This window comes from Monopterus albus, unplaced genomic scaffold (assembly GCF_001952655.1).
Source record: "Monopterus albus unplaced genomic scaffold, M_albus_1.0 scaffold42.1, whole genome shotgun sequence".
In the NCBI taxonomy this organism is placed as follows: domain Eukaryota; kingdom Metazoa; phylum Chordata; class Actinopteri; order Synbranchiformes; family Synbranchidae; genus Monopterus; species Monopterus albus.
Genome location: NW_018127922.1, coordinates 1,344,074 through 1,361,706, shown reverse-complemented (window position 1 = coordinate 1,361,706; position 17,633 = coordinate 1,344,074). Strand labels below are relative to the sequence as shown.

Genomic DNA, 17,633 nt, shown 5'->3' with positions numbered 1-17,633 from the left:
CTTTTTATTTATTTTTTTCCTAATGATACAGTTTGTCTCTTTCACTTCCTCTTTCCTCCTCCTCTTCTCTCCTCTAATGTGTTTCTTCTGTCTCCAGGAGCCAAACAGCTGCCAGCACTGTGGGGGTTCAGGCTGCGCTCCCTGCTCTCTGTGTCATGGTAGCAAGCTGTCCATGCTGGCGAACCGCTTCAATGAGTCCATCAGTGTTCTGCGTTGCCAAGCCTGCTACCCCCATGGTCTGGAGAAGTGCCAGTCCTGCTCCAGCAAATAGCACCATTTGGCTGACACCCATGTCTGGCAGAGAGTGAGTGAGTGAGTGAGTGAATGAGAATGTGTAGCTGTGAATGAGCATGTGTCTGATGTGCTATCGGTTTGTCAGAATTGTCTCTGTGGCAATATTGCTCTAATCCAAAATGTTCTTGGTGGGGTGTTTCGAAGCACGACCATAAGCCATAACTGGAAAGGGGAATTGTGATTGTGCAGCAGGAACAAAATCATAAAGTACAATTACTGTGCGCAGTAAACACGGCTTACAATAACACAAACACATAATCACCCTTTTGTTGTCACACTATTTTGCATCTGCACCCTCCTTCCTGATAAAACCTGGTTCCGCGATAGAGTTATCATTTTAATTAAAATGACACCAACATTTTGCATTTTAGTTTTATCTGCTGGGAAAGCTGCCCGGCTCCTATTCCCCCTCTCTATTCACTGGAGAGAATGAAACATGATCATCCCAACATGATGTGCTGTATGAGGGTAATTGGTGTTTTCTTTTTTCAAAACCTAGGGAAAAAGAGCTTGAAAGATAAAGAGTTTGAGATGGAAATAAAGCATGGTAAGATTAATCAGGGGGTTATGATAAAAGTGTACTCCACCCAAATGAGGAGGCTGATGGTGTGACTTGGGAGCAATGCTCATTCATACAAACTCTGGCTGAATATAGCCAATGTTGTGAATAAGATAAAAGTTACACATCCATATACACAGTACTGATATTTGACATGCAAAACACTGATTTAATAAGATCCATTTGTTAAAGATTTAGAGATGACAGATAAGAAGAGAAGTGGATAAATTAAATACTGCGGGCCAGCTCAGGGGGTTGATGGTGATTATGGTGACACCTTTTTTAATGGCCTCTTTTCAGATTGTTGCAATTACAACCTGTTTAGAAGCTTTATCCACATAGATGCTTTTATTGTGTTTGACGACTGCTGTTTTAAAGCATACTGTAGGTTGTGTGCTGTTAATTTTGTATTCACAGGACAGTTATATGGCTAAGATGCATTGCTGACTTAGTTATACCTTTAAAAGCATTAACAACACGCCCAAATGAAACGTTTGATCAGATTGTTATGGTTGTAGTTTCTACTAATCTAAATGTATTCTGCTGTCAGAGCAGCAACGTAATGTAGAAAATAATTCCTTAAAAGTGTTTTCACAGTGGGTTAGGAATATCTGTGTGTTTCCAGCTGGAAAACTAAATGAAACATAACCATAAAAACAAATGCAACACACTGCATAATTTCTTGTCATTACTTCTCAGTCAGTACATCTCCAATCAGCTGCAGTTGATCACAAAATCTGGTGTCATGCCATTATTGTGCCGTTTCAGGATGATTTAACAGAAAAGCAAAAACAAAATTAAACATCGTTGCCTCAGTAGTAAAAGGTTTTACTAATTTTCACACTGCTATTGTCAGTTCAGAATGATTACCTTCATGCAATTATGCATTTCTTCTACAGCGACACTGACATCTTGCAGGATTACATTAACCCATTGCAAAACAGCTACTAGCAATGTTAACACAGAATTAGTTTTTCTTCAGTCCTGTGCATTTGAGTGGAGTTGCATATTTTCCTGTACAGAAAAATGCTGTTTAAAAAGCCTTTATAACATCCCTGCTCTTAAATCAGATATAAATTGCTCTCAGCTTTAGGATATTTTGCAGTGGCTGCTGAAATGGCATCTTCACTACTATCCTTATGCTGCAAGACAAAGATGATCAATCAAAATCAGCGCTAGCAGTGAAGTGCACTGATCGCATCTTCTAGAGTGTCTGTGGCCCAAAGTCATGCCAGAACAAGCACCCCCCGACAATTACAGCTCCCTATCTTTGCCCTATATCTATTTGTGCTGGCATTTCCATTATTTCGTCTTCTTATTTTAGATAGCCTCACACCCAGTTAAAGAGCATGGCTTATCAGCAGCCTCGCCAAAAGCCCCATCAGCAATCAAATCAAATCAAATTCCTGCTATTTCTGGGATGAGAAAAGAAACCTCAAACTCATTCGCCCCCTGCCCCCCACTCCCCGTCTGACTGGTCTGCTTAAAAAGCTGCTAAAACTGAGCTTTTGTCATTTTAGCGCCCATTCTCACTCTGTATTTCACAAGGGAACCAAAGTAATGGAGAACTGGTTCACAGAACTGTTCTTGGCCTCTTCTATCACACAAGACAAAGTGATAGGGAGCAGGTAAAAGCATCAGCGTTACAATTAATACTGTGTAAGGCTCAGCAAACTGACACTCAGATTAATATAAAGGAATTATTTTGAAGCATGAAGACTTTGTAATTGTGAAATTTGGTAGTTGTGCACACGTCCTATATTAAGGCCAAGAGAGTGATAGTAGATTGACTAAAGAAAAATTATAGAGAGGATTATACTGTAAGTCACACATGCAAGTCTCAAGTCTTAACCTGAAAAAAAAAATGTAGAAAAAAATCATCTGGACTGGAACCAAGTCCTGGACGACTAAAAATTTGCACAGTCAAGCAAGTCAAGTCAAGTCATACAAAATTTGAATGATCTGATAATGTTATAGGAATATCATGTATTTAAGTGAAACATTCACAAGCCTCCTCTGATTGTTAATTATGTATTCGCTGGCTATAAACAAATCCTTAGCTATTAAATAAAATAGGTATTCCTTTCATGGCTATCAGAAACTCTTCTCAGTAAAATGTCTAACCAATTTTGTAGTCACAAATGAAGTTTGTCCCCATGGGAGTCTCCGTCTCCCATTTCTTTTTGAAATCAAAAACAATGCATCACATTGCACCTTTTAAATAAAAAGTGTCATTTTTTTCAAATTAAATATTGCTTGTTCAGCCTAATATACTTTTGGAGGTAGGTGCCTTCCTTTTCTACTGGTTTACATCTCTATTTATCTTTTGTTGCTCAAATTAAACTGACCAATATTTTTGTTTTTTCACAGAAGTCATACCTCTCTCTTAGTAACACCCACACTTTTACATGTCTTTAAATGACTAGGGCATAGATCTTGCAGAACGGCTGGCCAGTATTGTGCTATTCTTGTGATATATTGTGGAATATTTAAAAAAAAAAGATCATTTATATAGGATTTCCATTATCAAATAATGCGCTGTTTAATCACAGCAGCAAACGATGACTTGTGAATATAGAGGGAAACACTTTCCCTGTGGCAGCATCATCATTTATGATGCTTTATAGACGTATCTGTGATCTCATATACCCTGTTTGTAATATACGACACGGGAAGCAGACTGGAAGCTGATTATGTACATTAATCATAAACTCTCATGCAAAGGTATTGCACTGTGTTGGGAAGTGAGCCACATAGAATCTGTATGCGCTTTCTCTGTTTACAGTGGTTATTTCTGATCATCCTGTTTGTCTTTTTACCTCACTCTATTTCCATCACTTTCTTTTTACATATCAGCACAAATGCACTGTTATTATAGTGGATGTCTTGTGTAAGCCGTCCACCTCAATGAGCTTGTCGCTTGCCATTAAACTAATTAGAGATAGCTTTATTTAATATTGTAAAAGTGGTCACAATGGCTAAGTGGCTTTACTGTAGAGAACTGTATTGTATTGTCGAGAAAGAATAAATGTAATGTTTCATATAAAGAAAAGGGGAACTGAGGAGAATCAGACCCAAAGGCAGACAAACAAAGCAGACAAGCTGAATAAATCTAAGTGAGAACATTAGGAAAACTAGGAACACCTGGAATGCAAAAGGGCTGAAATGCTTATGCTACTGGGGGCACACAAGATGATGTGGCAAAGCCATAAGGAAAAATCATTTCCCTTGTTTGATTGTGTCTCACTCCTTGAGCTTCCCTTGACCTAGAAGTTGTTTCTGTCTGTCATCTTGAATAATGTCCCAGAGCTCTTATTCTTGCTGAGGAGCAAGGATCGAGGACCAAGGAGGCTACCTGTCGGAGACATGAGCAAGGACAGAAGACACTATCTTTTGCCAAAGTCTTTTATGGACTGACACCACTTTATTGAAAATCATTTGGTAATTGGACGCTTCTGTTAGGAACGCTCTGGTAGGGAGGTGAGCGAGTAAAAAATGACGGACCCAGGTAGCTGACTTCGGTGCAAGAAGTGCTCTATTTATTTACAGTGATAATAAATATGTGTACAACCAGGTGAAGGAATACGGAGCAGAACCGGGTGTCGAGCGGCAGTCCTGGAAAACATACAGTCAGTGATGAGATGATAAGGAGGAGGCCGGGCTGCGGACGCTAGGATTCACTCCTGGACTGGTCGTGGTGGTTGGTTGCTGAGGGGACAGAGTCACAGAAACAGTTAATGGGAGACTGTGCATCGACCTGCGTGGTGGAGTGATGTGGAGTTGAGGAGGTCCGTGGTCCGGAGAAGCGATAGCGGCTGGGAAGATAGACACAGGGCACAAGGCAGGAACAGAGCTGGGATGAAGAGTGTGAGCAAATACATATAGTAGACAAAAACAATAGATCGGCATAGAAACGGGCTAGAGTTTAAAAAGAACTGGCAGGGAAGTGGACGATGAGCACGGTATAAATAGGAAGAAACTAATCAGGTGCAGCTGGTGGTGAGTCAAGGGACGTGAAGCAGGTGTGTAAGCAGAGGTAAGGGAGCTAAAATAGAGTGAGAGAAGTGAGAGAGGCAGGTGCAGCTGGGCAAACCTGACAGCTTCAGATGAAGGATCAAAGGAAAAGATGTCTCATGTTGCTGATAATGTTTCCTCGATTCCTCTCTCCTTGCATTTTTTCCTTGCGTCTTACAGAGGGACTAGGTAGCAAGGAAAAGATGCAAATGAGGGATACGTGGAGGCAATTAAGGGAACTGGATTTATCCCATATACTACGTGAACCCAGGAAATGGAGACCAGTGTACAAAGTCAGGAGAGTAGGAACAGAGGGTAAGGCACATAGTCCAGGGACATTGAGAGACTAAATTAGAAGAGCCTAATCCATAATAATGTCCAACGCAATAACACACAAAATAGGCAAGATGGGACGAGGGCTGGCACTGTGACAATAAATAGATGAAACCATTAGCAATAGACAACTTAACTACTAGCAGCCAAAACATCAAACATGCAGAAATACAACTACAGAGATAAGGAACAGCAGCCTTCATATTTACATTGTGTGAGACAGATGGTGCGGGTAGCTCATATAATCAGCAGAGAATTAATGAAACAACAAAGTCTGTTATGTAAGGGAGTTCTGAGATGACTGCCAAGGAAGCACAGTGGTGACTCTGAAAGAGCTGTGTGACCACACATACCTCCAGTAGAAGAGCATCAGAGGAAATACAAACACTAACCACCTTCAGAGAAGACAACAAGCTTGTCCTTATATGTTTTAATCTGACCACTTCTCACTCCCTTCTATATTGGTGGTATCTGCTGCAGACAGACCAATACGCACACACTGATGGCGGCGTTCCCGTCCCTGCAAGGCACTGCTCTGGCCGTTGGGCGCAACACTCAACACATGGACTGGGGAGAATGGGAATCAAACTGCTGACCTTCCAGCTGGGGGACAACCGCTGTACCTCCAGAGCTACAGCTCGCCTGGAGCAATTTGTATCCCCCATAACTCAGTACTGTGTTGCTTGGGTTCTGTACAGCTCTATGCAGGTGTTTGTGATCACAAACCGCTGCATAGATTCACTGGGGAGCAGCTTCAGGAGCAAAGCCTATTTCACCAAATAAAAGTGTCTAATCATTTCTAAGATAAACAGTCCTTTTCCCTGACAGAATAACAAATATGCAAGAGAAAACACAGATGTTTCACAAGATTTCCATCTACAAGTCATTATCAGTACACATATCCAGAGGAATTCTTGCCTCTTGGTAAATCTGGTTTTTAACTTTTTAAATTATAGTCATCAGAATCAAAATGTTTGTTACCAAAATGCATAGTGCTCACTGTTCTCTCTCTCTCTCTCTCTGTTGCCTTCTGTTTATAAACTATGCATTTCAAGGAGGTTATAAAATTCTTCACATACTGAGAGAGAAATTAATTCCAGTTTCCTGTCAGATAAACCTGGCTCATGTCTAAATTCCACCAGCCACTTGGGAGGCACTTTTAGTTTGGAGATCAATTTTGCTTAGACACCCACTTTGACAGATAAATATTCACTGTGTGATTTTTGCAATTGCTTCATGGTACAGCAGTGAAGCAAGTATAGACTGAGACTGTGATAATATTGGCCTGTGTTTGCTTAGGGGAGATATTTAGCTGTCTGGCCTTTTAAACAATTAAACCTGCCCTTTGGAATCATATTTTCTTTTTCTATTCTTTGCACCTGCACCATAAAACACAAAGTGTCTAGAGTTTTTAATCAATGAAAGGCTTAATTTAATATGCAAATGCTAATATAAGAATATGTCAGTGTTCTGAGCAGCAGCCTTGAGGGTTTGCTTCATGCATTAGTTAATAGAGTTTGGAATTTATTGATTTTAATTCATTCTCCTTTTAGTTGTAAGCTGCACAACAACAGCACCAAAATTAACATTGTGGTGTTAATAAAGTTTAGTAATGAAATATTTAGCAAAAGAAAACCCAAATTACCCTCACCATAGTATTATTTGATTGTTCCTATTATATATTTTCAAACAGACATGGTAGAATTGTTTATCTGAGAAACACACAGTATAGAATTTTACATCATTATTGCATTTCTCAAAATATTATAATTACATAGATTTTTGTTTTTAGAAAAAATAGTTGTAGAAAGAACTCATGCAGTCTTTGTTTTGCTTTTAGTTCATTCATCTCACTACTCCCAGGTCAGATCCATGGCAGGGCATCCTCAACAACTGCCATAGTGCCACATTACAAAATGTGAACAGTAGTCACCTGTGGCAAAATCACATGGTTTAGGGCCACTTACCCATCACATCAATCTGCTCCATACAAGCTTGTGCAGTACTGCAACCACACTGGCACCTTGTCCAAAATGTGGACACATTGTCCCTGTTTGTGAAACCAGCTTCCTAAGAAATGAGAGATAAAACAATGATGTTCTCACTACCCACTTTATTTTAACCAATATTTTACCTCTGAATGAGCCTATCATATTTAAGAAGTGCACTGTTCAATGAGTCCTTCCCTATATGGGCACAACTGTATAGATCATCTCCATAAATTGTCATTTATAATTTTTTAAAGTTCCTTTATGCAAATTAACACAGAAATTGCCAGCCAAAGCTCTGGAATGTGAATTTGAGGCAGTAAAAGGAGCTATCTGAGTCTGATTGAAAAGCAATGGGGAGATTTCATTGCGCTGTTTAACTTGCTGATTTGCTCGCTCCCTTCCTCAGCATGAGCAGGTGTGCTGACTGGGAATGGATGGATTCATTAGAACTTTCTACAGAGGTGGCGGTGGAATCCTTGGGTATAATTTGAAACATTTGTCATAGTTTGTGTTTCTTTGACTATACAAACTAAGACTGTGATGTGGGCCATGTAACCCCAGCACACAGAATGTGTGTGGAAATGTCTTCTCTGTGCCTTTAACATCAGGTGATCATCAACATCATCTTAAAAAAAAGGAATCATATGTGAAACCTGTGTTTGCATATGTAAAATCTGAAAACTACAGAGTGAATTGAATTTATCACATGTAATTACATTCATGTGAAATGTCTTTCATGTAATAAGATGCATGTGTAAAATGCATTTGAGGACAAACTGCCACATGGAAAAAGTTATCATATATGAAATATCTGAAAACCACATTCCCATATATGAATTAGGTACATATGTAAGTGGTGTTTCTTGTTTGAAAAGTTCATGTGTGAATGAATAGTAGCTCTAATTTTAACCCACCTGTTTACTAATAAGTAAACAGATGGCTGAAAAATGCAGCTATAATGAGACTAGGATGACCTCTATTAGTGCAGCTCAATAAATAAAATGCAAATACTACATAGAACATGATACAAAAATAAAACATGAATAAACAGCATCCTATTAAACAAGCACTTTCACAATATTGTAGGAAAATGTGAAACAAAATGATAATGAACCCAGTAAAAACAGAATGAAAGTATACATACACTGCACTAGAAAAATGGCCATGCTACAAAGCTCATGTCTCATATATGTATTTTGTATCATGGTGGGACTCCCCATAATGCCAGAAGGGAGAGACTGTGGGAAGGGTCTCCCAGAATGCCCCTCAGGGTGGGAGGTGTATAGTTCGGACTTGACGGGTCTTGTTGGTGTGTGTTCTGTCTGTGTTGCTGTGTGTGTAACCCAGCTGACGTTACAATATGAATAATACAGACATATAAAACCTAGACTCTTTCGGTGTTTGTTAATTACTTCTGCAAGGTATCCATCTGAAGAATAAGCAAAGGACAGTGCTGCCCCTCCTTCCTCCACAGGGAGGTCATAAGTTAGAACCAGCTGAAAGGAGCTGGAGGGGGTTCAGCATTTTGCCAAATGATGCGTTAGCAGGGTCGATGATTGCTGTGATGGAGGCTTAAAATCTGATCCATCCGCCGAGTGACAGTTTCTCTAATCACTGTATCAGCCTGCTATCGCAGCCTTAGTTTGGAAAAAGCACATGGCTGAGCGCTGCAGCCAGATATTTAGCTCTTATTAAGGAGCTGCCCTTTGACGGAGTGAACACTTCATATACAAGCTGTTTGTTAAAGGGATAAAATGATTGTTCCGCTGCTGATTCATGTTTTGTCGATTGTCCTACCACCCATGGGAAGTTTGGTTTTTATTACTGATCATAATAAGTATGTCAGTGATTAATTGATTATTGGTTAATCGCCTTTAACAATCTCATAAGCTACACAACGGGACTCGGTGACGTGCACTGTTGACTGTCAGAAGATATCCGCCAGGTGGTGACACTTACGTTTAATGAGGTTACACGTTTGATGACGTCTGAACAATTAAATGGTAGGGGACTGTGCAGTGTTTGGTGCTCATTGTTACAGTTGTGTTGTTGAGCAATGCAGCATCGAGTTTCTGGTAATACTGAGTTGTGATCCGGTGTAACCAGCTACCTGAGGCTGGGTTAGTGCAGGCCGGGAGCGCAGTGGCGCGCAGTTGCGCACAGCAGTAGCTGTGCTGTTAACGTCAAGACACGCGTTGTGCTTCCAGCATAAAACATACCAAACACTGAAGTGGCTAACTGTATAAGCCACACTGCCCCGCTCTCAGTAGGACTACGGATGCATATTACCCGTGGCAGTAAACGCTGAAACGTTTCCTGGACTGATGACGTTTGTGCACACCGGGACATCTGTAGGCCACCACCTGGGCACGTTTTCTTAACACCCGCAGTGAACAACACACGCCACTTAAGGTACGAGTTTACTTTTACAAAAAACGAGCTTTGGAGTTTGTCGGGCCAATCGTTTAATATGACAAACAGGAATGGAAGCTCGGCAACTGTAAAAGAAGTGAAAGTCATTGGCCTCTTTTTTGTTGTTGCTTGATTCGTAAGTCAAGTAACTTGTGTTTTGGTTACTGCTTAATCTCTTCTTTAAATTCCCTGCTTACTCAGATTTTACACTGAAGGTTCACTTTGGCAGGTATAGGTCACAGGTCAGCAGGCTGTTGCTTTAGATGTTAGGCTTAAAATTTTAGACAGAGGGACAAATTAGCAGCCATTAAGTCTTTTTGGGTTGAATTTGGAATTGCTAGTTTTGTATAAGTTCACACAAACTGTGTCTCTGAAGATAGAATATTTCTTGTCAGGTTTTATAATAGTGTTTCTTACTCCAACCGGAAACAGACAATGTAATAATAAGTGATGTCTGCTTTCCCACAGTCTTTTAGTTTTCAAGATTAGAATGGAAAGAAGGATTTTTTTTTTATAAATAAAGTAATTTTTATTTTTTATTGTACTTGTAAACAATTCCCTTAATGTGGACAGATCTCTAACTACAGGACAGCCAGTCAACCAGGCTATCAGTTGCCACCAGCAGCCAGTCTTATAGAATAAGCACCATGATCCCACTACACCAGCCTTGGTAGCCTCAGCCAAGCTGCTCAGAAAGTGCTCCTCTCTGAAGAGCTGGAGTCCAATCAGCAAAGGAGATGGGGATGAGGCACCAATTTACACCCTGCCGGGCCACTCCAGCCTATCTTAGATTGAGACAGTGAGAGACAGACTGATGGAAACAGAGAGAGAGAGAGAGAGAGAGGATGGATGAATGGTAGAAGCAGCTGCAGCAGTAGATTGCATTATGAGAGAGAGACTGATTGAAACTGAGAGATGGTTAATTTGGATGACAAAAGTCATTTTAAGAATAGACTTCCAGCGCTATGGGGGGACGAGTGTGTGGTGTGAATGTGTGTGGGTCTGTATTATTCATAATGTGATATTTTCTCAGCTTTGGGACTATTAGAATGGTTTTTACAAGCTTTCTTATTGCCCATAAATGTGCCTGTATAATCTTTTAACTATTAAATCCCTTTAAGTTGGAATTTAGAGAGCTGGTACACAAAGCTTTGAGATGGATTCGGCTAATAATGAAAATCCTCCTGCTGTCAGTTTACTAATTCCTTATCTCTACAACATTTTCAAGTAATGTAAAACTGAAAGCCAGTGGTGTTGAATCTGTCCCAGCTGTGGTGTCACACCCAAAGATGAAATCGGGTGGGTGAGGATAAGCCCACCCCCCCTGTGCATTTCTATGCTGAGAGTACAGGGAGTGTGCACCCAGAGATGATGAGCAGCGCAGGGCAATGCAGTTGTTCTGTTGGATGCTGCTCTACATCTGAAAACTCTTTTCCAGATTGTGTCAGGAAATGTCCTTTGCACGGGTGGCCCTGCTAGAGCAGCGACAAATGCATAAAACAAACCAGGGCTCAGTTTCACTTGTATTCCTTCCAGTCCTTGACTTCAGAAAATCTCTGTGTGCCTGGCAGTTCTTTTGATCCCTTGGCCTGCTTCGTTCTCTGTTGGCTTCTTCAGTTCTACCTCTAAGTGACTTATTTGCTGCTGATTTGTTGGCTTACAGGCAGATGGAGGCGGTGAGGCTTGTGTTCATTCTTAGTGGCCTTCTGGTTTGGCCTCATATCCACTAATGGTCTAGGAGAGAGGTATTTGACAGGAAGTGGTGGTGACCAGCTGTGGAAGTAAATTTTCTAATTGTACCTCCTGTGGTATTTGTTGTTGTTGTCACCATAGACTGTAGTTTCTGAAAACTGCCATATTGTTTGCCTTGGATAAACATGGGAGGCATTAGATATTGGCCTTTCATTTCTTAAAATACACTGGAACTTTGACTGGATGCCAGAATTTTCTCTTTCTTTGGAAATATTCCCTTTGTGTGTTTGTCATGTGGCTATTCTTCTGCTGTGCTTATTTTTTCTCTCCTGTCAATTGGTCTGATTGAATTGAAGTGAACAGAATTTTCAAGCTGTTCCAGTTTGCCAACTTTATAGCCTGCAGGCTGCTGCAGAGGACATCCGTGATAGAATAAAGTAAATTCGAAAGCAGAAGTGACGGTGACTTGTTTACACTGAAGAACTACTAGTTATCCCTGGGAAGGCTGACTTCATTATCTGTCCAACAACTCCTTTGGGAGGTAATGGAGAAAAGTGTGAATCACACTGTAGGTGTAGGTGTGTGTGTGTGTGTGTGTGTATGTGTATATATGTGTGTTCTTTTGCACTATTGAGGACCAAAGCTGCCTTCATTAATGGGAAGGTGGGGAAAATCTTTTGAGTGTGAGGACACAAATGATGCTTACAACACCTGTCTGAAACGGTTTTCAACAAAAACTGAACATTAGCACCTTCATGTATTAGTTAACGGTAGATGTACCTAATAAACTGATAGAGTGCATACCACTGTATGTAATGTGCTACAGCAGGCCTTGTTGACATGATTTCATTTGCACTAAATGTGTGTGACATACACAGCAGATTAAATAAAATATAAAGCTGTTGCACTAAGTTTCATCTTGCACACATTCTTCAACTTAAAAGATTCATCTTGTCAATGCTGTTTCAAGGCTTCATTTGGAGTTTTGAGTGTGAAATTGTGCATTATGTAAATTATGCATAGCTTAAAGCTCGGTGTTTGATACGATGGCAAATTAAGTTGCCAGGTTAGTAATCTGTTTTGTACACTTCAAAGAGCAGCGGCAGGGAGTGGCAGAGAGAGGGAGAGAGATGAGGGGAGCGAGAGAGCTCTGGCAATGATGCAGGGTTTTCATTGTTTAGGAAGTTACAAATGGAATTCTGGTCCGAAGATGCTTTGGGTGCTGTGCACACTCTGATTTCAGCAGTGAACTTGCAAGGTGAGCTGGAGTGAAAGCAGATGAGGCTGAAGAGAGAGTGGAGCACTTTCTGCTGAGAACAGGACTAGTGTGGAATCCAACTGGAGAACCAGCTGGTGACAGCCTCCATTATATTTCAACTGTGTAATGCACATATTGAGCAAACTGGTGAGCAAGGCCATTTTTCTGCCTTAAATTAACTCCTGTGAAATGGATACAAAGAGGGTACCAAGTCAGAAAGTAGTATGCTTTGGCATGCAGATATTATCATACCTCTGCATATTACGAGGTCTACAGTATTTTAATAATTTCTGTTTGAAAAGAAAGAGTGAAATAAATGGCAAACAGTATGTGTGAGCTACAGTTTTAACACATAAAATGAGATTTCACAAGTGACAAAAAGTGGAGGCACAGTGGAAAATTGCCTTATATTGGCTGTTTGTTAAGGCACAGATCTGAGGACAGTGAGAGAAACAACCCAGGTATGTATTCACAAACATAGGAAGAACCTGGAAAAGAGCTTCTGCATAAAAGTGATTTCTTCGCATGCCACAATATACAGTAGGTTCTAATGTTCTTTCACAAAGAACACACACAACGGTGTTCCTTTTACCACCTGAAAGTGTTGGACCACAGAGCTGTGTTTCTGTGACCAGTTAAGTTGCCAGGTTTTAAAAGTAGGCACCTGATAGAACTGATGTGGCAGGCTTCTCTGGGCACTTCTGGCTGGACTGAGCCACCATACTCGCCAAGGGACCTTGATGACCGTATGAATTCATCTTTAGCCAGGCTTGTGTGTGTCTCCTGCATGTGCTGTTTGGACAGTAACCTCAGATAAAGATGCTCCGCTTTGTCATGTACATGAATCTTTGCTGTCAACAGTGAAATCAAGCTCTGCGCTTCTTGATCTGAAATGCACCTTTTTCTATTCAAACTAAAACAGACTTGTCCATTTGCGAGCTGGAACAGTGCTCCTCCATCATGTTTTGCATTTTGCAGCCTTTGACTGGTTTAAATTACAGTGTATGCGCCCTGTTTCTTAAAGGGTTGGCTGGGAAGTCATCAGCTGAATGACACAAAATGAGACCAAACTACTTAGAACTTAAATTGTTTTAGAAGGCAGTTTCTGATAACATAACAGAGGATGAATTACTAGACGTGTGTGAATTTTTGGTCTGTGTTAGTGCTCATTAGATGTGCAGCCTATATACTTGTGTATACTGGGCAAATTGGCCCATTTGAAGTGAGGTAATCTATATTCCATCAGTGGAGAGGGCTCTTAGATCCCTGGCTGCTACACTGTTAGAGGCCTTGAACAACAGGACCACCAATATATATTCTCCATGCAGAGAATATCTACCTCTACTGCACTTGAGGTCTGCATGTAAAATGTATTTATCTCAGTTGGTCGGTTCATCCAGTTTACCAACCTCAATTAAAACGGAGGCTTTCTGTTGTAAGCTGCTGTCATGTATGGAGTCTGTCTGATATAATAACTGTTTCTTCTTATTTAAACAAGGCAGACAAAGACTGATTTGACTTAAACCTCTTTATGATGAATAATGACTGGAATTGTTCTCTTTGACAGGATCTATAAATTGTGCCACAGAGCTTTTCTGTGTTGAAGTGGAATAGATTTGTGTTAAGAGTGTAACGGTACAGATGACTTACAGGTGTGAGCAGTAAGAGGATGTTAGAAGTTGCTAGATGCTAGAGAAACACATTTCATTCATGGCACAACATCTATCAGTGCTGTGAATACCCCTGCACAATGATCCTAGCAATATTTTATTCAATCCCTTCCCAAACCCTTCTCTTATGTGGAATCAAAATGTAAATGTAATTCATTAAGTAAAGCAGTCCTTGTTTTCCCATTGTGTCTTACAGTTCTTCTGCATCCTTTTTTTCATTTAGAACCTTATTTTCAGCAATGAAAATGTCTGCAGAGATGCAGGAGTGTAATTTCCCAGTATGCCTTGACTGAACTGATTCCTATTTCCTGTCTCCTCTCTTTGATGCAGGCATCCACTTAAAGCAAGTGACAGTGCCAAGGACTGGGGAGTCACTGCAACCAGGAATACAGGTGATTAGTGAATGTTTATCGAGTCGTGCTGAGAATATGCAGTAGTGATGCTGTGTATGTGAGAGTGTTCCTCGTGATATATGTGCATGTACGTACACATGTTTATTAGTGACAAGAAAAAGTGATCACAAGAATTAGCTCAATTTATGAAGAAATTTGTTTTGAAATATGGTCAGATGTGCTTAAAAAACAAATCATTGCATTGTTCTTGTCCATATTCAATGCATCATTCAGAATTTCACAGTATAGGTCGGAAAAAGTATGCGAACCCCAAGGTCAGTGAAACAAGACTGGGTGTACTGGTTAGAACTTCTTTGACACAAACATTTTGAGTTTGCTGCAAATGTGAACCACATTCTGCAAAAAGATACAGTATTTCAAAAGACTCACACAGTGATGATGTCAGGAAGGCTGTCCACCAGCTGAGGCTCAGTAGAAGCTGGGTGATACAACGGCACATTAAACCTAAGCACAACAGACTTCAGAAAAAGAAAATCTGCCTTTTGGGGTGACCCAGTCAAATTCTAGACCTTAACACAATAGAGATGCTGTGGAATGACCTAAAGAGAGCCGTTCACAGGAGACAGCTGAAGAAGTTCTGTGAGGAAGAATGATCCAGAATGCTTCCTGAACTTGGCTATAGTTATTAAATTCAAGGCTTTACTTTTTCCCACCTGCATTGTGACTGTTTAATGAAGAGTTCAATATTGACATGAGCAACTGTAACTGTTTGTGTTATTACCTTAAGTAGCCTACACTGTATTTTTCAGATCAGATTTGACAACGAGTTAATGCAGAAAGCTCAGTAATTTCCAAAGGGTTCACGTACCTTAAGAGCTTCAGATTGGATAAAAAGCAAGCAAACCTCAACCCTGTCTTCAAAAGCCTAAAATGACCTGAACAGACACAGTTTGAAAAGAGATGAATCCTGCTCTTTTGTTAGGTGTGTAGAGCTTTGTACTATACATTATAGAGAGGTAATTATTTGCTATGAATGCATTGAATGGCTGTTGTTGAAACGTTCCGCTATAAATAATCTTATACATTTAAATTATTGATTTGTTTCATTAAAATTGCAAATGAAATCATGTTTATTTACACTATATGCAGACTGTTACATGATCTGTTTCTGTTAAATTTTTATCACATCTGCAGTTCTTACATTATTCAAAGCTAGTTTCCATACGGTTTCCACATATTCTCAAAGTAGGGGAGTTGGACCTGAGCTAAATTAGAGACCCAGAGACAAGTATGCCTGATTAATTCCCAATAATGTACTAAATTCAAAGTGTTTTCCCAAAAAATAAAACGAGGAGTTGAATATGCACAGTTTCATGGTATTTGGAGTGGCCCTAACAATGACTGTTTATGGACTCTTGCCATAGTGACTGCTACTGCTAGAAAAGGAAAATGTCAACGGAAAATAAAAATATTGCCTAAACATTATATTTTTCCATTATCAATTAATTTTATTTTTTTTTTATTTTATTTTTTTAATTGATTTCTCAGCTCTGTGTGTAGTGCAGTGTATGGCAAGTCTGCACTGTAAGTCTCATAGCTGGATTTGTGGTCAGCAGGCTTCTCTTTCTTATTCCGTTAAGTCTTGCAGTCATTCAGCTACCCATCCTGCCACTTATTCCCCCACCCCACTAACGCTTTTTAACCTGTACTGCTCAAGTCCACCAGAGACTGGAGTCAGCTGCTGTCTCTTTGTCTTTCCTTCACTACCAGCCTCCTTTCATCTCTCAATTTTCTCCCCACAAACTCTTTAATGCATTGTTTATGTGTTCCATTAGCCGCCAGACAGTGAAGCAGAGCTGCTAGGTATTGTAGGAACAGGCATGAGAAATCAGCTCGGAACAGAACACCATGTTCTCTCCTGCTTGCAAATTCACATCGAGCACAGCAGATTACACGATTAGCTTGATATTTACTCAGTAAGAGGGAGTGTTCTGATTGCAGCAGTTGCTGGATGACTAACGGTACCTGTTATGCTCTGAGCTTGGTAGAATACAAAGCAATGTCAAATAAATTAACAGCAGCAGGCCTACATACTGTGACCGATTGTCACTTGTAAGAACCAGTCTGACTGACTGTATGCTTTGGCAGCTGAGCTCACATTGATCCCGGACTTTACATTGACAAGTGATCCCATGGACATGGATGTATGTAAATGCAGGCATCTGTATTCATGAGCATGTTTGTGTTTTTGTTTATGTGGGATTGTGCAGGATTGCATTCACCTGACACTGAGCCAACCAAAGATGATTCTTTGTCTTCAGACAGTTATTAATTCAAGTAGGTACACTAATCGATACTATTTTTGCTGATCAATACAGTATATCTCTAGGGGTCTAGTCTGAGTACAGTAAGCAGCTAATTAGAGGCATCAATACAACAACTAAATTAGTTTTTGGTAAAATACTGTCTAAATCGATCTTGGAAGACCATCTATGAAGAGATGCACTTGTTTTGAACAGCTATTCTGTTATCAGTGATTTACTGGATTGTATTTTCATGCCTTAAGTGTTTTCATGTTAAAGTTTTTTTCTGCTGCTGGAATTACTCCACATTATTCATCTACTGTTTGTCGTATGAGCCACGGGCCTAATACACATCATGCTGTTTGTGTAGTTTCCCTGTTAGACTACAGTAACAAACTGTTTCACTTCACCAGGCCAAGTGGTGCCTGTGCTAACATGAATCTCATGCATTGCATTGTCTTGGCTCTGTTAGTTGTGTTTGTGTGCTTGGCATCATTGTTAAGGAAGGAAGCCACCAGTGCTTCTGTTTGTTTATTGCTCTGCTCTTGACTTCTTTCTGTTAATTTGTGCTCTACATACATGCAATGTTTGCATTGATATTAACGACGAATTCATTGCTTGTATTGGCTGAGCTGGTTTTGGTTGTTATGTGAATTAAGTGCATGGTTGTTGATTTACCAGCTGTGAAATATAGATTCTCATGTTTGAGTGTTATGGTTCAGTTGATTAACTCTTAGCATTTTTCCACCATGAG

At 40.1% G+C, this 17,633-nt stretch overlaps 1 protein-coding gene and 1 long non-coding RNA gene across 7 annotated transcripts in view; both read left to right on the top strand.

Moving 5' to 3' along the window:
• grxcr2 (glutaredoxin and cysteine rich domain containing 2) overlaps positions 1-1,514 on the top strand; it is a 6,611-nt gene extending 5,097 nt beyond the window's left edge. Inside the window, exon 5 of the mRNA XM_020599836.1 lies at positions 98-1,514. Coding sequence (XP_020455492.1) covers positions 98-271 — 174 coding nt within the window. The 3' untranslated portion in view covers positions 272-1,514. The remainder of the gene's footprint in view (positions 1-97) is intronic.
• Positions 1,515-9,200: 7,686 nt separating this feature from the next.
• Positions 9,201-17,633, top strand: part of LOC109959985 (uncharacterized) — a 135,974-nt gene continuing 127,541 nt past the window's right edge. For all 6 annotated transcript variants that reach the window (XR_002274924.1, XR_002274925.1, XR_002274922.1 and 3 more), the window contains exons 1-2: positions 9,201-9,603; positions 14,554-14,615. This is a non-coding gene — a long non-coding RNA (uncharacterized LOC109959985). The remainder of the gene's footprint in view (positions 9,604-14,553; positions 14,616-17,633) is intronic.